The following is a 24,479-nucleotide window of genomic DNA, read 5'->3' on the forward strand; positions in this document are numbered from 1 at the left end:
TTGATGAATTCTCTCTCGCTCTCTCGCGCAGTACACACGATCCATTCGATAAGGATGTTATATTCCCACCCGTCCACCACCAAAGTGCAGAAGAGCAACGGAACCCCATCATGTGTCCGCTTTCTTGCTTAAATGGGAGACATTCCGCGAGTTCAAGTGAAGGTTGGGCCTCTAAATGTCCGCCTCTGTTGATGGTGTTTTTACCGAAGTCAAATTCCTTGTTTGGCACGCTCAAACATGGCGAATAAAAACTCTTGAATCTTGAATCTGTTGCATTAAGTAAATCTTTGCCTTACGGCCATTTCAATGCGCGAACCTGTTCAGCATGCCAAAAACAAAGACGTTTATCGTACACCTCGGAAAGAGAGAAGCAATACATGGTATGCTGTCGAAAGTTGACGTAAAGGCAACGATTCTGCCTTCGAGTGAACCGCTTTGACTGTGGCAGCGTTAAACTGCTGTTTCCAATATTCGGGCTGCTTGACATGGACGCAGTCAAATCCGTGGTTGTTTGGTTATGTGGAGCTTGTGGTCTACAGCGATGTCGAACTGCTCTGCATCATACTGGCAGCAATTCGACAATAGCTAGGTCGCCGCACATGACAGTCAATTCTATTGTTTGGAGGTCTCATCGACGACAAATCAATTATCAAACAAGTCTTCTTGTAGTTTCATGACCAAGTTATTGTTAAGAACCATCTTTGAACTAAAGATTGTCCAAATAATTATCTGATTTCTCCACTAATCTGTGAAAGCAGACTGAGTTCATCTTGTGTGTTAGGTCCAAATAAGACATTTGCAAACCTCTGCCTTCACTTTGGGAAAAAGATGGGCATCAAGTATTGCTTTGCTGTTGATTAGTTGTTTTCCAAACACAAAATAATACTAAATACACTAAAATAATGGCTTAAGTCATTAGGGGGAATAAATGTTTACTGTATATTCTTAATGCAAGTCAATTTGTATGCGATTAGTCTTTTCATGGATAGACAAACAGCAGTGAGACTGCAAATTGGTTCAATTTGACCCAACTTCCTGGGAGAGCCCAAATTAGCGTGTTTTGAACTCAGCATTTTTAAAGGTGTGGCATGTCAAGTACATTCCAAGTCATTCTCAAAACAGCCACAAGCAGATAAATACGTTAGGAGGAGTAGCGAGGGCAAAGTCGAGGAGTGAGGCTGCCGGCTGTCCTTTGCAGAAAAGAGGTCACATGAGCCTAGAGTGACGGACGGACGCCGGGGGAAGTCGGGAGGGAGGCTATTTCTGCGCTCGCTTGATTGAACTGCCCGTGTCTGACGGAGGCCTTTCTTACTCTCGTGGTTCCCGCTCGCTTGGCACTCTGGAGGCCGGAAATGGGAGGAGAATGCTGCGTTTACGCCAAGCCCCGTCATGGCCTTTCGACAGCTGTAGCTGGCACCGATGACATGAAATCAGACTTATAATCGGTTTTAATGACAAAAAATAGTATTAGTGCTTTGGCCCCATCTTACGTCATTGTAGTGACCGAAGGATATGGAAGGAGCCATTGCATTCATATTTGCGTTTCCTAGCCAGATCTAATGAAGAAGTAGTGCTCGGGTGCCACCTCGTGGCATCTTGCAACCGCACTAAAGCGAGTTGAGGAGCTTCGTGTCGACAGGCCGCACGTGCCACGTGCTGCTTCACTGGGTTCAGCGTCAGCCGGTGTTTCAAGACATCTGTGCGGACCTCTGCCATCTTGGCATTTTCCTCCAAACGTGAACTCCAGTCTTGTCGAGCGCATTTGGCCAATGTGGCTGGATGAGATTCAAAACGACGGCAATGAGAAGCTGCGGCCGAGCAACGCTGTCTTCATCACAATGGTCGCCATTTGATTGCGGCAACCAATGAAAAGCCTTCATCAAGGCATGCGTCCAAACAAAACGTGCTTATGAAATGACTCAACCAAGGCGTTGCTCAACTCGCTTATATAAACAGTGCGAGGACAATGCTGCGTCTTCGGACAAATGAAGAGCAATAATCGTGGCGTTCCACAAGCAGCGCGGTGATTTATTTATTTTTCTCCTGATGTCATGGCGCAGCCCTGGTTGGAGGAGCTTTAGCCAAAGAGGCACAGGGACAAATGTGCAAATCAGCCATGTGGCTTGAGTGGGACAAAAATTAGAGAAGAAAAGTGCACTTTGATGAGGATGGAAAATGCCAAGCAAAAGCAACTCCATTGCAGGTTATTGGAAATGCAAGTTGCCACCGGGCTCGCGCTTTTGCGGCAGCTGTCTGTTTGCAAGCAACAAGCGTGAGCTGCTTAAGCCGCCTGCAGATAGTCTGAACGCTTGACCCAGGCAGATTATTTGGGCCGAGCGGCCAGCGGAAGAACGCTGCCTCACTTAGCATGCGCCATTCTGCAGGTATTCAGACACGTCTGGGCAGGCATGGAAGGGTGAGGTGTGTCCTGTCGAGAGCAGCCCTCGGGACAACGTTGGCGGTGTTTGCCCTCCCACACGGCCGCTCCCGCCGACAACACAACCCGAAACAGAGAAGCACGTCGCGGTCTAGTGAAAGGGAAACACACCAACCAAGAATGTGACTCTTCACCCTTTCTGCCGTCGCTGCTGGCGTCCCAAATTTGCGCCAACTTGTGTAACTCGTCTTGCGCAACAGCGACGTCAACCCAATGATTTTGCTCAACGTTCTGGGGTTTCTTGACGTTCTTGAAAAGTGATCGCGATGACTTTGCTTGCTTTCCTGATGGCCTAGTATGCGCAGATGAGTGTGTGCCGGGGGGCGGGGGAGGGGGGCAGAAGCCTGTGCGGACAGGTAGTCTCTTAGCAACAAGGCCCCATTATGCGCGCCTTTGTCTCGAGCAGCTCTGGCTTCAAAATGTTCTTTTCCAGCGCTTGACACACCGAAAAAGACCTCCGAGCCCGTGTTGTTTGTCTGACCACCCCCCTCAGTCCTGACTCCACTGTGAATGTTTCGCCGTAACTCGGCAGTTGGCCAAGAAGGAAATGCGGCGACCAGTATGCAAATGCAATTAAAAAAACAAAAATGTCATACATTCTGGATTCATTACAAGTCAACTGAAATATTGCAAGCCTTTTATTATTTTAATATTGCTGATTATGGCTTACAGCTTAAGAAAACTAAAAAATCCTATGTCAAAATATTAGAATATTTCCTCAGACCAATTAAAACAAAAAAAAGATTTAAGCGCAAAACAAAATCAAACATTTGAAAATTTCCATTAATGCACTCGGTACTTGGTTGGGAATCCTTTTGCACGGATTACTGCATCATTGCGGCGTGGCATTGCTGAGGTGTTATGGATGCTCAGGTTGCTTCAATAGCGGCCTTTAGCTCATTTGCATTGTTGGGTCTGGTGACTTTCAGCTTCTTCTTCACAATATCCCACAAATTCTCTATGGGGTTCAGGTCAGGAGAATTGGCAGACCAATCGAGGACAGTAATGCCATTATCAGTACACCATTTACTGGTGGTATTGGCACTGTGGGCAGGTACCAGATCATGCCGGAAAATGAAAATCATCTCCATACAGCTCTTCAGCAGACGGAAGCATGTTGTGCTTTAAAACTTCAGTTACTCTGGACTTGATGAAACACAGTGGACCAACACCAGCAGCTGATATGGCTGACTGTGGTGAAAAGGGAGTAGCAGCAATGTCTAAATATTCTATATTAATTTATACAAATATAGTTGCTCTATCAGAGCACAGACACAGCACACACAGCTTGGTGACTTTTCCATTACACATAAGGCAGAGCTCATTAACGTCATGACACATTGATGCAAAACATTCAGTAGATAAGACATTCTTATGAGGATATGTTTTTCCTTCTTTTCCCCTCCCCTTCCGTATTCCTGCTTGTGGACAGTATAAAACCTTCTGATCTGGAGTCTGACGTGGTTGTTCTCCTCTGCTGAAGTGCACTTGTACTGACTGCCGTGAAGCAACCCAAGATCTTGCAAATAAAGAACCAACTATCACTCCACATTTTTGTTTTCTTGCTCAACGACGGACATCTTGAACAAAACGCAACAGTGGGAACTTCACACTGGATCTCAAGCAACTTGGATTTTGCTCCTCTCCAGCCTTTCTCCAGACTCTGGCGACTTGACTTCCAAATGAAATACAAAACTTGCTTTCGTCTGAAAAGAGGACTTTGGACCACTCTGCAACTGTCCAGTGCTTCTTTTCCATAGCCCAAGTCAGACGCTTCTTTTGTTGTCTTGAGTTCAGAAGTGGCTTGACCATGGGAATACAGCTATCGTAGCCCATTTCCCGGACACGTCTGTGAACAGTGGCTTTTGATACCTGGACTCCAGCTTCAGTCCACTGTCTTTGAAGCTCCCCCAAATTCTGGAAGAGACTCTTCTTCACAATGCTGTTAACGGTGCTGTCATCTCTCTTGGCTGTGCAGCGTTTCCTGCCACATTTCCCCCTTCCAGACTTTTTGTGGATGTGCTTTGAAACTGCACTCTGTGAACAGCTTGCTCTTTGAGAAATCTATTTTTGTGTCTTACCCTCCTGATGGAGGGTGTCAATGATGGTCCTCTGGACAGCAGTCAGATCAGCAGTCTTCCCCATGCTTGTGATTTAGTTTACTGAACCAAGCTGAGTGTTTTTCAAGGCTCAGGAAACCCTTGCAGGTGTTTCGAGTTAATTAGACGATTCAAGTGATTAGTTGAATACCCTACTAGTATACTTTTTCATGATATTCTAATATTTTGAGATAGGATATTTTAGTTTTCTTAAGCTAAATGCCATAATCAGCCATATTAAAATAAAAGGCTTGCAATATTTCAGGTGATTTGTAATGAATCCAGAATGTATCACATTTTTGTTTTTTTAATTGCATTACAGAAAGTAAAGAACTTTATCACAATAATCAAATTTTCTGAGACAGTCCTGTATAAATCCATGGAATTCTTGTGTCCATGATTGAATACAGGCAATTAACAGGGCCATGGTGCCAAGGAAAATTCACAGTATTATATATGTGAGAAACCTCGTTCCGAGGGGTGTTGTCAAATTAAATGCAGACGTAGCGGGTTCTGGCTTCATGATTGGCTGAGAAGTCTACATAATGCCAGAAGTATCCTACAAAAAAAAAAATTGCAGCCAGGCCAGCGAGGGCTTGTCTGTTTGTTGGAAGGCGCGGTGCCTCCGCATTGACGTTGACATGTTCCAAAACAGCACCTCATTCCCATGGCCTGAGTGTATTTCTCTTTGATGAGTGCCTGGTTGGCAGGCAAAGGGCCAAAAGTGTCTGCAAGTCTGATGCCATCCATCACGTTGTTGCCCTCACGCCACGTCATCGAGCACTCGCCCAGCACTTCATGGAATGAGAAATGTCTGCCCGCCTGAAATGTTGTTGGGGGGTGCTTGAAACAATTGGCTTATGTGCCGCAGGAACCTTTGTGGAAGAGTACATTTGTTCCTGCCGCGTTGCCAGGAGGACTGCCGCTACGCACGCACGCGCGCACGCGCGCACGCCCACCTCCTCTGCTCTGCACGGCCAGGGGCAGACGCTCATTCTCTTATTCTCTTTACCCATCTCCGCTTGTTCAAGGACAGCCGCCACGCTCGTATCCACTCAGTTCGGTGGCGGTGGCGCCACTGCCACTCTTTTATGAGCTTGATGGCTTCTTCCCATCGTTGCTTCATATGTAAACTGTGTGGGGGCGGATGAGAGAAGGAGGCGTTGAAAGAGAGCGAGCGAGTGCGTGGGGAGGGTATGGAGAAAACTGGCCGGCCTTGTAGAAGCCATCTGTAATTACTGTGGCGGAGGCAGAGGCTGTAATTTCGTGGGGCAGAGTCAGATCCCTCGGTCGCTGCGGCGCCACGTTGCTATATTTGGCCGGGCGGCATCTTGTGCTCTGCCCCGGCCGTAGTCGTGTCGTGCTTTGCCGCCGTCAAGTGAGTGGAAGAGCTTTCTCGGACCCCTCGCACTTGCCCACATCCTGTTGGGAATACAACGTAGCACTGCGCAGGCAATCAAATGAGTTGCCATTCAAACGTTTTGGCAAATGTGTTGAGTTCATTTTTAATTTCTTGCCCTTCACCCGATGCGATGTATGAATAACTTCTCAAGTCACCGTGCCAAAGTGTAAATGAGCGCAACGCCGTGTTTTGCTTTTGATAGTCAGAAAACAAAATAACGGCAAGGTATCCGACGTGTTTGTTTCCTTCCGCCCCCCTTTTGCGCTTGGTTTGTTTTTGCACCATCTCTGAGTTGCGTGAGCGTGCTGGAAAAAGCAAAGCTGACAAATAAGTCTGGACGTGGGTTGCCGTGGTAACCAGCGCCCGAGGCTGTCACTGAGGAAGGCTGGCTGCTGTTGTTCACACTTACAAAGTAAGAAAGGAATAAAAACAACAACCCAAAACCCCAAATGGAGTAACAAAATCCTGAAATGGATTTTTGCCTGAGTGACGACAGTGACCGCTGCAATTCAGGATCCAACGGGCTCTTTGCGGACGTGCTCATAAGATGGGTTTCAAGTTGAGAAAGAAATTGTCTTCATTGAAGCAGTTGAACAAAAGAATCATTTTCCCTTTTCTTGACGAGTGAGAACGAGCCTTACCGGCCGCCTCCGGTCGAAACATGCCATTAAGCTTGTTGAGACTCGAGCGGTTGATTCCATTTGAGCCTAAGGCTGGGGTGGGCAAACTTTTTGACTCGCGGGCCGAACTGGGTTCTAAATTTGGACCGGAGGGCCGGACCAGGAGCAGATGGACGTAGGTGTTGTGTGAAGTCATATAAGCGACCTGTAAAGGTCATTGCATAAAAGATCTTGGCCTTTAGTAGGTAGTAAAGCATGGATATTCCAAACAAGTTTTTTGAAAACAAATGCATTTATTAACAGCATTAAAAAAATAATAATTCACTAAAAAACTGCTATCAGTGATTCTCGTAAAATACGACACTGTTATTATGAATAACAATCTCCATCACTTCAGTGCCTGCAGGTCAGATTAATGAAAGATGTTTATCTTATGAGATCACATCAAACGGCAAACATTCTGACCAAATATATCATCTTGAAGAATCGGTGAAAGCATACATCCAAATAAAGTAATCAAAACAGCAACACGGTGAGGAGTATCTGAAAATCAGAGCAGAGTTTTAACTCGCAAACACCTGGTAACAGAGGTGAGGAAACGGGAAACACTTCCTTAAAGTAAGCCTTAAGAACTTTACAGGTTAAGATTAGTCGCAAATAGGTGGTGCATCAATGTCCTTGAGCATCCTGCATTGTTCGAAAATGAGAATGGTCGCTAGTTTCAATCCCTGCTATGTGTACAAATCATATTCAAAATGCATTTTTTTACAATAAACTTGAGAGCCTCCCGTTCATTTTCAGTGGGAACAGTGTTTTTGGTCTCCCTTTTTTGCTAGTGCGTCATAGTCTGGAGTAAAATTTGTTGTGGCAATTCTTAGGCGAGATCCGAGGTGTTGGTCCGTTTACCTTGATCTGTGACGGGTTGATGTTGATGTGGCTGAACGTCACGTCGCGTACGTCGAGCCAAATTGGCCACTCTTTTTTAACATTCGGCACTCACTTCTTTTTTTCGGGCCACTCATTTTAATGGAAGGATTCCAGGGGAAGGTTTGTACCCACAAACTGGCTTTAGCGCAAAACTGCATCTGAAAGCTCAGCGCACGAATTATAAGAATGCTGTCGTCAAAGCCCACGCTCTAAATTCGGGACTGATACGAATAGAGCGAGAGTGCGCCAAGTCCGTACTACTGAGTACGTACACGCACTTGTGAGTATGCACCGAGCTTTCTGACACGGCTTCCGGTAGTAAATGCGCAGGCGAGCGCTTCGCCATCTACTGGGAAGACGCAGTCATTGCAGGCAAAATGACCAAAAAAAAAAAGTTTAATAATACAATTTGTTCAGGGTTGGCGGGCCGGATTAAACGGTCCCGTGGGCCGGATGTGGCCCGCGGGCCGTAGTTTGCCCACCCCTGGCCTAAGGCTTGACTGCGGAGCCCGTGCCGGCAAATGCCGCCTGCTGCCGGCTCGCCACGTTTGAATCGGGTGGGGTAATTGTTGAGCCCCATCAAGATTGGCCAATAACCCTCCTGCTGCTTTTTCATCTTCCGCTTTTGGCCATCTTGGCTCTTTGCGTTGTCTTTTATATCTGCGAACTTTGCTGGCAGCTCAGTCGTGCTGGGGGGTTGACGACGCTTGATGGAACCGATGATGGCACGCTTGCGACTGATTGGGCGCAATGATTGCCACTGGTTTCCCTCAGCTGATCTTTGTAGGCCACTTGCATGTCATTAGCGCGAGCGCACAGCAGGCGGACCAGTTAGCATGCCGTATTCTGAATATTATAATATTCTGGTCCAACGTGACATGAGCCTCTTTCAGTTGAATCCAAGCTCAGGGCCGACCAATCAATGGTGTTCATCTCACTTCGTTCAGCCTTTCTGTGTTGTGCCCTTGAAATTTGTTGTAGTGAGGGGAGCCCGAGCCCAGTCCAATTGAAAAGTTGCACTCTAGTGCCTTCTTGTGGCATCTGGGAACAATTATAAACCAAGGGGTTGGGGGGGGGGGAGCGGGGCATCAGTCACTTGTTTTTCTGTCGCCGTTTGCTTCTTTTGTCATTGAACAGGGAAGGAGATTTACGATGACATGTTGCGGTTCCGCTGGGTTAGGTTTTTGTAGCTTCGTGGCTCAGAATGCTTTGCACCACTTTGGTCTCTGTGGCCCCATTTCCCAATTAGCTGCCACAATTAGGCTAACAATGTAGCACAGGAGAACTGGGATGACCAATTTAGCCCAGATGACGGAATAAACTACCGCCCATTTCCCCCCTGGCGTCGTTTCATCTCCTTAGAAAATGTTGCCGCATACAGCTCCAGCGTTGTCAGTGTGCGTGTGTGCGGGAGTTGTTGAGTTGAAGAAAGACGTGCGGGTGCGTGTCGACTACCTTTTGGCTCGTTCAGTGGGAGAGTGTGCCGTAACGATGCGGCGTTACGCAATCCTCCCACTGCTTTAAAACACCACCGCTTGTTATTAGAAAAGCTTTGTACGGGTGTGGGCGTTTGCACGACTACACGCACGCGCAGGGATATGTGTGCGTCCTGATCAATCACCTCATATTAGAATGTAATAGAGCGCGGTGGCGTTGTAGAATATTTCCCTCAGTGAGTTTTGATGTCTTTTGATCTCGGGGACGCCCTTTTGTATGTTCCTCCAGTTGACTCGTTTGCATTTAAGCGGCTAAGCTCATTTGATGCTAGTTGGAGCGGAGACGCGCAAACAAGCTGGACCTGCTATGAAGGCACCTGTTTGAGTATCACGGAGTGCCATTCGCAAGCTGAGCCATGCAACCGCAAGTGCCCCCCTCCCCCGTGATAAAAGCCACCTTGTTGCAAGATTGATCAGAATAGCGCGTTTGGGCTCGTGGGGCTGTGCAGGGAACCCAAAAATGTTGGCCAAGGTTTTCTGCCTGCCTTTCAGCGCTGTGCACAACGAGGTTTGCGCCAATGATTTGCCACTCGATTAGCGTCCGCACAGGCTTTCATTTTGCGCTGAAATCTTGTCTTGTCCTTCTTTCAGACAATCATGGAACAGTTCAACCCTTGCTTGCGAAACTTTGTTGCCATGGGGAAGACCTACGAGAAGGCCCTTGCCAGTAAGTCAATTTCTTTCTCTCCTCTGCTGCGCAGAGATGTACGCGGCCGTACATCTACGACTATAAAAGGACAGTATTTATCCTCCTCCCAAATGGGCAGGCCTGCCCCCCTCCACCTCCCCTTTACTGTCGAGAAGAGTCTGAAGGGGAAGACAAAAGATAAAAGGGCCTCCAAAGGGAAGCGATGACAGTTGGCTGTGGGTAGACAACTTAATAAAGGTGAGAGCGCGGTGGCGTCGCCCGTCCTCTGCCACTTAATTTGCTGAGCGAGGCTTATCCAAAGAAGCCTTGCCGATCCTGAGCAACTGCTACCTTATGTTGCCCCCCTCCCCCCAAACCCCACCGTCATGCACACGATAACTAATCCAGGACACGGTGGGAAGACAGAGACAGACCCGACTTGGACTCCCTAAACCATTAAATCTGTCCTTTGCAAGATTTACTCAAACCGAGGGGAGGGGGGGCTAAGAGGCTCTTGTTTGCGAGGGAGGGTGAGGGGGACCCTTGCATCCATACGCTTGATTAAGTTCAACATAGTGAGGTGAACAATCAGCAAATTTTGGATGACAGAGAGGATGACTGCTCTATGTTTTAAGAAGGCCTGACACTTGATCCTTGTCCCTCAGCGGGGCGGTCAGAGAAACACGCAGGCACTTTACCTTTGTGCTGGTCACACTTCTTTCTGACAGCAAGCCGTTTGGAACTCAAATGGATCTCTTTGAAATGCGCAAATGCGTGGCACCGCCGGGATGTGGCCGTAGGCCAACAAACGCCAAAACTGAGAAAGATATCAATCAACTCAAACGGAAAGGCTAGCGAGATGATGAAGGAAATGTGATGGCTGGTGCCGTTTTTGAAGCACTTTCCCTCCTTTGTGCAGATGTGACATTCGCCGCCAAAGGCTACTTTGACGCTCTGGTGAGAATGGGCGAGCTAGCCAGTGAGAGTCAAGGATCCAAAGATTTAGGTGAGTACATCATTTGCGCTGACTTTGAACACCTGTACGACCCCTGCAAAGCGGGCAGTGGCGTCCATGGCCCAAGAGCCGCCCAGTCGCCCGCCCAATTCAAAAGCCGTGACTCGGGAAATCCACGAAGCACCTTGTTCTTGTTGTTGTGGTGGCAGCGGCTGTTGCTCAAAGTGCCTTATCTCAACAATTCCAGTTCACTTATTTCCTGGAAAAATATCACCACACACACTTACACACACACACACACACACACATGCACACGCACATAAACACACGCACACATGCACACACACACACGCACACACACACAATTACACACACACAGGCACACACAATTATATACACACAGGCACACACAATTATACACACACCCTTACACAATTACAGACACGCACACACACTCACACACACTCACACACACGCACTTTATATCCAGATTTGTTTATGCAGTTTGGAGAGATTGCTCTCTTGATGCCGGCGCGATGGGACTTGCCGGTGGCTCGGTCAACGTTTGCACGAAAAGGAGTGAAAAGTGACTCCGAAATGCCGCCTGGAGGGAATGGGATCATCACAATAACTGGGGCAAAAGTCTCATTTTCTCCATCTCCCTTTCCAACGGCCCAAAACTTTTTTGTTTTTTTTGTTCCAAAGCTCTGCGCTGTGCAGTCTGCCCACAATGATGTATTTTCCAGCCGCCGGGAGTCAGAGCTCCATACCTGAATGCAACGTTGCGGTCCAACCCATGCGTGCGTGCAAGGAAGGGGGGAGGGTAGGCCTCTGCGGCTGGCTTGCTTTCTTGCTCAACCTGTTTGGGCTGAAAGTCAGTCAAAGGGAAGGTGCACACTGTACACCACGGCACTGTGGCCTTGCCTCGGATATCCATGAAAGTCGCTCGGCAGCAACCGACTATGTGCCTGGCGGCCGCCGGTGTATTCTTCTGGTCAATCACTCGAGCAGGAAACCTGCTCTGTCTTCTATCTCTGCAAATATAATCAACCCGAGTACCATTTGGATGATCGTGTCTTTTTGTGTTTCTGCGGTCCGAGCGTTGTTTTTGCCCCAAGCGCTACACTCTTCCTCCCACGCATCCTCCTCCTCCTCCGTTTGGGCTTATCACCGCCTGTCTGTCACAGTACCGCGCTCACAAAACGCACGCACCTGATGCCCTCTCATTCCACTCTGCCTGCCGGGCCGGGTCAATTCTTCTCGCGGGGGCCCTAGGTCCGTGCTTTTCATTTCTTTAAAGGCAAGAAATGAAATGTTTCAAAGGAGGAAACAACTATTAACGGACAAAACAGCCAAAACAGTTTATACTGTAAGGCTGGTATAGATAAAATCTATCAATCTAAAAAATAGATGAAATGATCCATCCATCTATTTTCCGAGCTGCTTTTCATTACGAGGGTCACGGGTGTGCTAAGTTGGTCTCTGGGATACTTTTAATCGCTTTGTAATAGATGATGACAAGAAAGGGTGATTGATATAGCTAAACACAAGTAACTCTTTCCACATCTAAACACTTTACCCTAAGGACGGCTCTCTAGCTTAACACTAACATATAATGCAGAATGCCTTAGACGTGCGACGATTAGCATTTTCAGTCTGTTATTGTTATTGCACCACAAATGGTGGAGCAACATGTATAGACAGTACTGCCTTTTTTTGGCAGGGAAAAATTAATGCCTCCAGTGTATAGTGGAGTTCCACAGATTCAAGGGGCATTTGTAGGATCTGTCTTGAGTCAGACTACATCATAGATACTGTACTAGTATGAGTTTTTTTGCTTTTTTTGGTAATGCCATTTTCATCCTACGACTGAAAGCAGTTTTGTCACCGTGCTCACAGCGATCTACCATGCTGCTGTCGGTCGGGTCTTTCCCCGCGAGACGACACCGGATCAACAACTTGCGTGAGTTGCTAATTGCCACGTAAGAGTCAGCACAAAGCACACAAATCACATTGCAGCCTGACTGACACCAACTCAAACGCACATAGGCTGTTGCTAGCTAGAGAAGTTGGGCGGGGATTCCTAAACTGACATGTGGGTCACCTAATCGTTCTTTTAGCGCTTTGCAAGACTAAAAATGTCATGGCGATGAGCTTCTCCAAGCATCAAAGAGGTTATGCCAAATATGTCCTTTAGTGTTTTATAGGGGTGTAAATCGCGGGTTTTGTCACGATACGATATCATATCGATACAAAGAACCACAATACGATATTTGCCGATATCTTAAAGCCTGCTGTGATTCATTCACGATACATCACGATATAGTGCTCTACGATCGATTTATTTTTTTTTTTTTTTAAATAAAAAATATAGAACAATATCCTGATTTATAACAATTCATACGCAAAATCAACAAGGTACTGCAAACTCTTTATTTAGGAAATTACAAGAGTATTGTAGTATACAAAGTGCTTATTTTAACACTGAACTTTGATGTCGTGTTTTTTCTTTAAATGTGCGGCGAGATTTGTGGTCCCTGAATATTTGATCACCGCATGGCAGGATTTACAAACTGCACGTGTCTTGTCCGTTGAGCCATCTTTTCTTTGGAATCCAAAGTACTTCCGAACGAATGACTCGAAGCCTAAAGGGGAGCAAATTTCCTTGTCTTTTTGGACACTAGCCATAGCACCAGCCCAGGAGCCGGGTACTAGTTGTCGACTCCCCTTTCACGTGCCTGCTCTGCTCACAACGCAAAACGCCGCGCACTGCGCCCGGAATGAGGAAGCAAGCAACAATGAACTGGATTTCAAAATAAAGTCGCGTCTCATGTCGGAGGTCAAACACGGCGATATAAATCGATGTTTACGTTTAGCATCGACGCCAATAAATCGTAGAGCATTATATCGATTAATCGATGTGTATCGATGAATCGTCACACCCCTAGTGTTTTATGAACAATATCCCCTGTCTTCATAAGGGGGCCAACACACCCCAACAAACACACACACACACACACACACACACACACACAAATGCCAATATCGACATGTTATGATGCCGATAGCGTTCAAAGCAGTGCTGCGGACGTGCCTCGGTCTAAAATTTTTCAATCTTTCTTGTTTATGAGAGTCTCTCCTTACCCTGGCCGCCTCTTGCGCCTCCTTCAGCACCTGTCCCCGTTCGACCGAGCTTTTTTCGTAGCTGGCCACCGCCTGCATCCCCGGAGGCTCTGCCTTCCCCCGTTTGCTCTATTTCGGGAAGCCCCACCCCCATAAACCAAACGCTCGCGACGTGACGGCGCAAAGCAACCAAGTGCACTTTGTCAGCATTTGTGGTGACCTTGCATTTGGCTCGCGTCACCCGGGTCATGTCGAGTGCCGTCTAACCGGTGCATTTGCATTTTCATTCATTTGCGGCCTCCAAGGAGGAGGCTTGTGTCGTCAAAGGATCGATGGGTTCTGCCAATTCTTCAAAGGGAAACTTGATTTAGCCACTTTTTGGAGGGAAAAGTTCAACTTTGGTCCCTCCTGAGTATGATAACTCTTGAATCTTGAATCTTATTATTGTCAGGTCTAAATACTACCATCAGACATTAATTTACACGCTGGAAACAAAGAGGAGAAGACAACCAGTATTCCTTTTGCTCGCGAGGAGAATTACATAGAAGGCCCGGTTACAGTCCTCCACCAATTCTGGACTCCTCTTCCGGTATGTCCTCTTTTTATTTTTGGTTGCCCTGGTTACAAGAGGTGTTTCTCCACTAAAGGGAGGGGAGATTGTGACTGTAGCAACGCTGTTTAGCTAGCTAATAATGTGTGGTGCGAGGCCACATGGCCTTGGCCGATCCGTGACCCCAGGAATGCAGAGTCTGTTCTTAGGTGGTCGGCAGCCTCGCTCTCGGCTGCAATCTCCAAACCTGGATGGCGTGTCCCTGTAAAACAATGGTCTAGACTTTCTTGCTACGTTTCACACAATAATAATAATGAGTAAATAATCAGATACCTCTCGTGTATACACTCCAACAAACGTTAAGTAGATGTAAGATAACTTGCATGAAGTCTACTTAAACAAACATTGAGTAAATGTGGGATAACTTAAAAAATGTCCCGGTCAACAACAATTTATGAATATAAACTACAAAGTATAAAAGAGAAAGAACTTCTCTTGAACTAAACAAAGAACAAAGGTGTTCTGTTCATAACTAGTGAGGGCCTCTCACAGATAAGAAAAGGAAGGGAGTAGAACTCCTTAAAGCTAGACAGATACCGTTTTTTTCCGTGTATAGTGCGCAATATTTTACTAATTTACTGTCCTAAAATCTGGGGTGCGTATTATACATGGGTACAAAGAAAAAAAATTTTTTTTTTTTTTTAAATTTTTTTTTTTTTTTTTTTTTTAAATAAAGTCATGGTACAACAAAACCAACAACAGGACTGACCGACAAAGTCGTGGAACAAAAAGACAGGGTGACATTACCAAAGACAGGAACAGAATGACAGTAACACATGCAATGATCCAACGGTGAGCGAGGGGCAGACAGGACTTAAATACAAAACACGTTACATCGATTGAGGTGACACAGGAAGAGCGGGGTGACACGAACAGAAACTATGGCAACCTAGACACATAGCAAAACTGGGGACGAGACATGACAAATCTCCCCCGAAATAAAACTCACCTTTCTTCTTGTTTGTTGTCAATCGCGCATCGCATTCAGCCATCCTGCCCAACACACTTGGTAAAATTCATAATTGACGACACATCGTTTGATGCGATGGTGCAATCCTCGATGGTGTGTTATTGTCAAATATTGTTTGTTTTTTAATCTCCATCGCGGACCGGACGTCATACGGAGGCCGGCATTACAGATGCGCAGAACGGTTGCGCAAGACACGTCAGCTATATAAAGAGCGAGAGTTCAGTTCTCCACCTATTAGTTTCAATTCACAGTTTAATTAGCAGTTTCAATCAGCAAATAACAAAATGCGTATTACAGGTAATATTTTATTTCACAACACTTTGCCTTGTTCCTTTCGTCTCTGCTGTTCATTTCAAACACGCTCCATACGACCGCAATGCTCTTGTATCAGACGCTCGCTCGATCACCTGCTAGTTTGCCGTCTGTCACAATGTACCCTACACAAATCCGAAACATTTGTTGCGGCTCCGAGTCACGACGAGGGGCAAGTTTTGGTTTCCAAGGGTGTTTTTATTCCTCTTCAACGTCTCTCCCATACAGAGCCGCCGTGTGCGCACGGAGCGCGGTGGTGCGTTTAGGGGCAGTCGGAGAAATCAACGCCAACAAAAAAAATGACATCCAGCCTAGTTAAGACCATACCAAAGACTTTAAAAATGGGACCCATTGCCTCCCTGCGTGTGTGACGATCTTTGGGACTTAAAAAAAAAAAAAATTAAAAAATTTTTTTTAAAAAATTCATAAAAATTGGGTGCGTATTATACATGGGTACAAGCTTTTTTCCAGCATCAGCATGCCATTGTTAGGGGTGCGTACTATACATGGGGGCGCACTATACACGGAAAAAAACGGTATGTTGGCTTGAGCGAAGATATGAGACCTCCGGTTTAGGCCGACCAGCGCTTCTGCAAAACTAATTATTCTAACAATTATTCATGTCCAATTTTGCCGCTTGGATTCGATTGGAAACGACATGGCGCGACAAGAGCTCAGGCGACACCCAATCACGGCCGCATGAGAAGCGGGGCCGTCACAGGACTGGCTGCCATCGAGTGGGCCAAAAATGGCCCCATTTCATGTCCAATGAGGCAAATCCAAAGTTGTCAACTGTTTAGCTCAACTTTTAGAAGATAAGCTGGAAAGGTATCTTCTACGGTTGGATCTTAAATTCATGGAAAAAGTGCTTGTTGAAATGTTTTTTTTTCCTTGTGAAGCCACGCTCCCCCTGCTTCTTTGCTTCCTTTTGTCGTCTTCTTCTTCTCCCAATGAGCAGTTCAAGTCCAGGCTCCTGTGTCTGCGCTCTTTTGTGTGTCTTTTTCAATCTGTGGCATTGTGTCTTCTGTGTGACCGTCCCAAAGCCCTTTTAGGCCACCCAAGGAAGAAGTCAGGATGTCGGCGGCCGCACTGCACTGCCTAAGTTCCAAAGTCATAGTATCACCTTTCCACAGACTCGCAAAAATAAAATAGTTTTGCGTTAATATTTGTTCACAAAGAAAACAAAAGCCTGTGAGGATTGTTCTCTGTCTACATGTGTTGTTGCATCTTTTTTGCTTCACATATCAGTGTGTATGGCTAAGTGGAAAGGGGCTTTGGAGTGTCTGTTTCACGTGTCGTCCTCTGTCTTTCCACCAGGTCTGAATGTTTCTGTCCTTGGCTCAATGTCGCTCTTTTGCGTTCCTTTTCCTGGACAATGCACTGCACTTTCTGAAGAGGCAGCTTGTAGGTATAACAAAATGGAAGCACTCCTTCCAGCTGCATGCCCCCCCCTGACTGCCTCCCTCCCTGCCTCTCTCCCTGCCTATATTTTGGCTTTTAAAAATCGTGGTGAGTGCCATTTCTCTCACGGGAAAGTTGGACGTTTTAAAGCTTCAAGCTTGTGGCTTGTTTGGTAAAAGTGTCATTTTGTTTTTTTCCTGACGTTTTCCATCTCATCTCATTGTTTGGACGTGTCGTCACTCAAATCTCCTCCATTGCCGTGTCCGTCTCGCATGAGCCATTGCCTCGTTTTCCTCCCCGCTGCCGTTGCAGATCTTGAGCTTGTGTTTCTCCTTGTGTGCACAGGCGACGTGCTCTTCCAAATGGCAGAGGTCCACCGACAGATCCAAGTGCAGCTGGAGGAGATGGTTGGTACACCAGCTCTCCCTGAAGCCAATGCTGAATCTGCCGCTTGTGTTGGGCTCCCACATTTTGACCCCGCTGGATTGTTGATCCGGAATGATACCACACACAATCGCTTTTCTCCATGCCGCTTTTGGGCTAAAAATTAGTTGTCAGCGTTTCATTGCCCCAGTGCCCAGTGTGAACTTCGTTTCAAGCTCGAAAGTAGAGGCAGACGCTCACTTGGCACTCACATGAGGAAAGGCCATGACGGCAATGTCGCCTCTGCCCGACGAGCTCACGCTGGAGGCATTAGCCGTCAAAAAGATGATTTTGTCTGATTGATTCACCGCCCTGTCGCCTTGAAGTCTAATCTGTCCCGAATGCGCTTTGTCCCCAGCTGAAGTCTTTCCACAATGAGCTGCTGTCGGAGCTGGAGAAGAAGGTGGAGCTGGATGCTCGCTACCTGGCTGTGAGTACGGACGCCCACCCGCCCACATTTGAGCGCCAGATCGTTCAAATCTTCTCAAGACTGACAGAAAGCACAGCTGAGCCTCTCTGCGTGACACATCTTTAGAATTAGTGGGACGCTGCCTCAGTGTGTGTGCGTGTGTGTGTGTGTGTGTGTGTGTGTGTGTGTTTGTGTCGGGGGGGGCTGTGTTGTCACTACTACAGTCACCAGGATTGGCCAAGGGAGAGGGCACAGACTTGCGCAAACTAAAGTAGCCATCGTTGCAATGCGACTTGCGTGGAATTGATTCAAAGTTATGCGGCTTGGCTCTCAACTCCGTCGCCGTGACATCGGCTGCGTTCAGGCTCGCTGCTTGGAGCTCGGCTTTGATTTTGCCGCGGCTCCCTCCCTTTCACACTGATGGAACGTTCAAAGAGTGTATTTTCTTACTGGGATTCAAAAAAGAGACAGCCATATTCCAAAAGTTGAACTAGTTAGAGCAGTATGATGTACAGTAATCCCTCGCTACATTGCGGTTCGATTATCGCTTATTCAGTGCATCGTGGATTTTTTTGCCCCCCAAAAAATTCTGTGTCCACACAATTGTAGTACGTACACTTGTACCTTTTTATAAAAAAAAGTTGGTATAATAATAATAATAATAATAAGAGTTCTAAAAATATATTTACAGTATTGTACCTTGTTATAAAAAAATTGTTATAATAAGAGTTCTGAAAACATATTTACAGTATGTACACTTGTACCTTGTTATAAAAAAAAAATGTTATAACAATAGAGTTCTAAAAACATATTTACAGTATGTATACTTTATATATATATATTAGGGGTGTAACGATTCATCGATACACATCGATTAATTGATATAATGCTCTACGATTTGTTGGCATCGATGCAAAACGTAAACATCGATCTATATCGCCCGTTTTTGACCACGGACATTAGACGCGACTTTATTTTGAAATCCAGTTCATTGTTGCTTGCTTCCTCTTTCCGGGAGCAGTGCGCGGCGTGTTGTGTTGTGAGCAGAGCAGGCACGTGAAAGGGGAGCCGACAACTACGCGGCTCCTGGGCTGGTGCTATGGCTAGTGTCCAAGAAGACGGGGAAATTCGCTCCCCTTTGGGCTTCAAGTCATTCGTTTGGAAGCATTTTGTAATTTCCTAAATAAAGAGTTTGCAGTACCTTGTTGATTTTGCGTATGAATTGTTATAAATTAGGATAGTGTTCTATATCAATCGTAGAGCACTATATCGTGATGTATCGTGAATGAATCACAGCAGGCTTAAAGATATCGGCAAATATCGTATTGTGATTCTTTGTATCGATATGATATCGTATCGTGACAAAACCCGCGATTTACACCCCTAATATATATACTGTATATAATGTGTGTGTGTGTGTGTATATATATATATATATATATATATATATATATATATATATATATATATATATACACGACATGTGACGCACGCACGCTCTCGCTCTTTAGCTCACTCGGCGAGGTCGCGAGGCGGGCACACTGCCGAAAAGTAGGAAATGTGCCGAAGTCGGGGTTGTCCGCCCATCACAAATGAGCTGGCCGACTTCTTCTTGGCTAGCCTCACGTCCACTTCCTCAGACAGCAAAGTCGTCGGGACGGAAAGAAGAGTTGCAGCCGGGCGCCCAGCGCTCTTGGCCAATCAATTTAGCAAGTCGGTTGCCGCCGTTGCTCTTGCGTCTGCCCGGCGACACAGTGGCTTATGAGAAAAGCACACAAGGTTTTGTCGCTGCTGGCCCAGTTGCCATAGTAACAGAGCTGCTGCAGCCAAGGAAGTTCTCTTTCAATAAATAAGCGCTTTTGGGGAAAAGCATAAGCTGAGACGTAACTTCCCGGAGCGGTTCTTTGTCGGCCCTCCATAAAATCACAAAACGGTCGGCACAGGTGGAGCCCATTTACATACATCTCCCTACATTGGACTGGAAATTCTTCCCTTGGATTAGAGGCCACTTGGATCGTCATTATTAGCAACAAGATGGTGTGGAGGAGTGTTGACTCTTTGCACACACTGTGACGAAGCCACCGTCTAGCTTTTAGCCATTTATTAGTTTGTTTTGTTTTGTTTTCCCTGCTACGTGGGGGTGTGAAACGTAAATTAGGATGGCAGCAATCAATCGGCATAAGCAGGACAGAGTGATAAGCCGGGTAAATTGCTTTGTAAAAGTAAGTTTCGTTCATCATGGAGTGTCCGAATTCTTTTTCCTTCGACTTCACTTTGCAGGCCAACACATTTTCATTTGACCTTTTCAACCATTGTTTTGGGTCATGGCAACAGGCAACACTTTTCCATGAGCTGACTTCTACAGAGCAACTTTTGCAGCGCATGTTACAAACATGACCCCCTCCAATCTCTGCAGGCGGCCCTGAAGAAGTACCAAGTGGAGCACAAGAACAAAGGGGAGAGTCTGGAGAAGTGTCAAGGGGAGCTGAAGAAGCTCCGCCGGAAGAGCCAAGGCAGCAAGAACCCATCCAAGTATGGCGAGAAGGAGATGCAGGTGAGCGGCTGTCTTTGGCACTAAAGACTCTATTTTGGAAGAGCCCGCATTGTGTGACGACAAAGCAATCTCAACGTTGGAGTTTCAAAACCCAACTGGGCAGCTGACTCAAGGGCTAGGTTCGGCAGCCTTTGTTGTTTGCCTGGCAAAGTCACCCATACGGCAAATAACTACGTTGCCGATTTGGAAGCTTTAAAAAGTGTTGAGCAAAATGAGTTTGCCGTCCCGCCGTGACTCCTTTGGCGAGAGCTGATAGCTCCTGCCGGTTCCGCATTGCGATGCACAGTTTCATTGGGTACACCACACAGCAGAAGTCTACACACCCAATACTAGATTTTTGAGGAGTCAAAAGTGAGACTTAACTTGTTACCCACCATGCATGTGATCTCTTCAAGGGCAGGTAAAATGAGAGCCAGATGATATGGTTGCACAAGTGGCACCACCTGTTGGAAATTAACCTTGGCCAACACGCAATGATCTCAAACTCAGTCGGTTGATAGAAAGCAAAGAAAGATAGCCGGCCGATCCGTCAAGTGGGCCCAAATTGGAACGTGCGCAAGACTTCGAACGGCTTGTTTGTCAAAAGAAGTCCGGGAATGCAGCATGGAGTCTTGTTTGACCTCCTAATTATTGACAGTTTGTGGAGACCATCAGCAGCAAGCAGAGCGAGCTGGACACCTTCATCGCTGAAGGATACAAGACGGCATTGTCGGAGGAGCGCCGGCGCTACTGCTTCCTGGTGGACCGCCAGTGTGCCGTGGCCAAAAACAGCAGCACCTACCATGGCAAGGTCAGCCCTCTTCCTGCGCCAGTGACAAGAGGCTTCATCTTTTTTGACCTTCGGATGTAGTTTTCGACATGCGTGCATGCGACGCTTCCTCGTCCTTCCAGGGTAAAGACCTTCTGACCCAGAAGATACCAGTCTGGCAGCAGGCCTGCTCGGACCCTAACAAGCTCCCTGAGAGGGCCGTGCTGCTGGCCCAGCAGATGGGCTCGGCCGCCTCGAGCAGCGCCAGCCCCCTGCACACTTCCAAATCCAACCTGGTTATCTCTGACCCCATTCCCGGGGCCCAGCCCCTTCCCGTGCCGCCCGAGCTGGCCGTTTTCATGGGTGGTGGCCTCGGGCACCAGGCGGTAAGTTTGCGCCGCTGGTCGGTCCGTCGGAACCCCGTCACTCACGCCGCTTTGTTCTTTGCAGAGGCTGATGGGCCCCGATGGCATGTCCGTGGTCAACGGGACGACGGGAGTCCACGGCGAGGAATACTGGCCGGACGGAGGGACCCTGTCCCAAGTCAGGCCTTCGTCTCCACAGGCGCAAGCGCAGGCCCAAGCCCAGGCTCAGCCTCAGAGACAGGTCAGCGACGTCTACTCCAACACCCTCCCTGTCCGCAGGCCGGGTCCCGCCAAGAACAAGAACCCCGTAGGTAAGCGAGCCCGCGACGCCATTACGTGGACGACGGCAAAGCTCGATAGCGCCAGTCTTGCCTTTGAGACCTTTCGTCGCCCCTTACTCAGCCGCTGATTGAGCCGTGCGCCTTCTGCTCAGGTGAGACACGGACCCTCCCCCGTTCCAGCTCTATGGCAGCGGGCCTGGAGAAGAACGGGCGCTCCCGCGTACAAGCCATCTTTTCGCACGCCGCCGGCGACAACGGCACCCTGCTCAGCTTCTCCGAGGGCGACGTCATCACCCTGCTGGTGCCCGAGGCCCGCGATGGCTGGCACTATGGCGAGAACGAGAAGAACAAAATGTAAAAGGCGAGCCTCGGACACCCTTGTGCACTGCTCTCTCTCTGTCTCTGAGACCTACTCGTGTGATTCTTTCACTCAGGCGTGGCTGGTTCCCATTCTCCTACACGCGAGTGCTGCCCGAGACCGATGGCGAGAAGCTGAAAGTGAAGTAAGCGGTGGCGACTCGGATGCTCCGGCCAATGGAGATAGTTGACTCGTTCTTTTTTTCTTTTTTTTTTTTTTTTCCTCCCCCATCCCTCCTGTTTTCTATTATCTATAGCTCAGTAGTGAAGTTGTACTAGGTTCATCTTGGTTTTCCTTTTCAATTACATCACTGGTTCTTCTATAGCAAACAATTTGTTTTAGGTTTATTTACCTGACATGTTTCGGCGGGTTCTTCCGCCTTCATCAGAGTCTGACTCTGTAAATAGAGTATTTAGGTAATATTTAGGTAAATAAACCTAAAACAAATTGTTTGATATAGAAGAATCAGTAGTGATTAATTTCGGAAGAAGCACATGTCAACGTAAATAAACCTTCTCATCCAAGCGCTGTTGTTTTTGGAGTATTGCGTCCACAGCCTCTTTGGCAGCGTCTTCTCCATCAACTAAAACACAAATGACGCTGGACAGCGTTGTGCCTTTCGGCTATCGTTTCTTTCAGCTGTTTTCTGGATTGTGTCCATCTGGGAGGGAAAGTGGGAGGACTGTGTTTGGGGAGCCTTGGCAACATGACCCCAACCCGCATCCAATATTGATGAGGAGGACTTGAGGCAAAACAAAAGCCAACCTTGGGTATTGGTGGCTGCTCTTGGCATCCGCTGTGAGAACGCTGTAGCTCCAAACAAGACCTGTATCGGTCCGGTATCCTACCTGCTAATCGGTACACGCCCATTGCTCATATGTTTTGTTTGTTCTGTGTGTAAGACAAAATCCACACACATCCCCGCTTTGGGGCCAACACAGGGCCCTGCGGTGCGTCAAGGTGGCAGACTCCCATCCCAAATAGTGCGTTTAGAGTGCCGGAAGAGCTTGCGCAGCCATTGCTTTGCCGCTCTGTTCAGCACCGCTTGTGTTTCAAATGTCGGTTGATGGCGGCGACCCACCTGTCTGTCCTCTGAGGCTTTTCTTCTCCTGTCTGGCCAGCCTGCATCACGGGAAGAGCAGCAGCACGGGCAACCTTCTAGAGAGTGACCAATCCCTGCCCACACCCGACTACGGCCTGACCGCCCGACTTTTGGCGCAGAGTCTGGCGCAGAGCCGCCCCAGGCCCTACAGCATGGCGGCCTTTGGCACTCAGGTAGGGACGCAGGATCGAATGCAGCTAAGGCTTTCTTGCACTATGCTGACGCCTGCTGGCAAGTTAATGTCACTTTTTTTGCCCGGTGTGTTTCAGCCCGGTGTCTTTCAGCCCGCTGTCGAGGATTATGACGGCCGCTTTGCCACAAGGTAAGCCTTGTCCAGCCCGGCTAGAATTTCCAAAGACAAAACGATTTTTCTCTTGCATACGTTTGCAAATTAAAACAAGGAATCAGAATGTCGTTCGTTTTCCATTTTCTGAGTTCCCCAAATCAACGTTGCCAAATGACAAATGATAAACATTTTCGGAGTGCATCTTTTCACATAATTAGCTACCAGTTACCTTTCAAATTTGGCTCACAACCCAGTGGAATAAAATACAAACTTTTGTTCTTGAACTCCCCGTGCGTGTTTTTTTTAATGCGTCGTGTGTGTGTGTGTGTGTGCGTGTGTGTGTGTGCGCGCGCGCGTGCGCGCGTGTATGAGGAGAACGTTTCTGAGTGTCCCCAAGCTTCACCCATCGCAGCTTGTCAGTCCGGACTTGTTTCTGCTGTCATCGTGTATTTTGTTTTTGTTTGGTTTTCGGTGTGGGCTGAGAGACGTACCACCAGAAACTGAATTGGAATCGCTAAAGTTGAAAAATGGCACTGAAAAACTGAATTTGAATTTCATACATTGAATTGTTAGTGCTTAATTTCAATCATTGCCTTGAAAAAATGACTGAATCGATTGTGCAATTTGCAATTATTAGTTTGGAACTCAAACCCAAATTCAAATGGTATGATTCAAATTAAACAATACAATTTCAATACACATCAATGAAATTCAGTTTTCCACTGTAATTATAAGTTTAGAAGTTCCAACTCAAATATAAATTACTCAAATAAATTTTGTGGCAGCATGTATTTCAGGCCATCTACGCTAAGAGTAAAAAAATATTCTTATTTGCGCTAAGCTTGCATTCCTTGCAGATGAGATAACTTTGTGATTATCACATTGGAAAAAACAAAAGCCTTTGTGATGAGGACGTGTCAAGTCCAGTCATGGCTCAAACGGACTCAAATTAATTTTGTGGCAGCACGTATTT

The 24,479-nt window shown here is 47.1% G+C and overlaps 1 protein-coding gene and 1 long non-coding RNA gene across 8 annotated transcripts in view; one reads left to right on the forward strand and one right to left on the reverse strand.

The window, feature by feature from the left end:
• The window catches only part of LOC133170994 (brain-specific angiogenesis inhibitor 1-associated protein 2-like), a 29,093-nt gene that overhangs the window by 557 nt on the left and 4,057 nt on the right, over positions 1-24,479 (forward strand). For 3 of the 7 annotated variants that reach the window (XM_061304242.1, XM_061304241.1, XM_061304243.1), the window contains exons 2-13: positions 9,573-9,648; positions 10,529-10,615; positions 17,326-17,387; positions 17,762-17,833; positions 20,229-20,366; positions 21,004-21,156; positions 21,258-21,500; positions 21,565-21,790; positions 21,913-22,114; positions 22,195-22,263; positions 23,240-23,393; positions 23,490-23,542. In XM_061304242.1, the coding sequence (XP_061160226.1) occupies positions 9,573-9,648; positions 10,529-10,615; positions 17,326-17,387; positions 17,762-17,833; positions 20,229-20,366; positions 21,004-21,156; positions 21,258-21,500; positions 21,565-21,790; positions 21,913-22,114; positions 22,195-22,263; positions 23,240-23,393; positions 23,490-23,542 (1,535 nt within the window). Of the gene's footprint in view, positions 1-9,572; positions 9,649-9,722; positions 9,868-10,528; positions 10,616-14,138; positions 14,277-17,325; positions 17,388-17,761; positions 17,834-20,228; positions 20,367-21,003; positions 21,157-21,257; positions 21,501-21,564; positions 21,791-21,912; positions 22,115-22,194; positions 22,264-23,239; positions 23,394-23,489; positions 23,543-24,479 lie in introns of those variants that run through there. The other 4 variants (XM_061304244.1, XM_061304245.1, XM_061304247.1 and 1 more) reach the window with 4 other exon arrangements.
• Positions 927-13,798, reverse strand: LOC133170995 (uncharacterized). Its single transcript, XR_009718650.1, has 3 exons — positions 13,709-13,798; positions 1,491-1,775; positions 927-1,410 (listed from the first exon to the last, which is right to left on the reverse strand). It is a non-coding gene; the product is annotated as an uncharacterized LOC133170995 (long non-coding RNA).

This window comes from Syngnathus typhle, linkage group LG17 (assembly GCF_033458585.1).
Source record: "Syngnathus typhle isolate RoL2023-S1 ecotype Sweden linkage group LG17, RoL_Styp_1.0, whole genome shotgun sequence".
In the NCBI taxonomy this organism is placed as follows: domain Eukaryota; kingdom Metazoa; phylum Chordata; class Actinopteri; order Syngnathiformes; family Syngnathidae; genus Syngnathus; species Syngnathus typhle.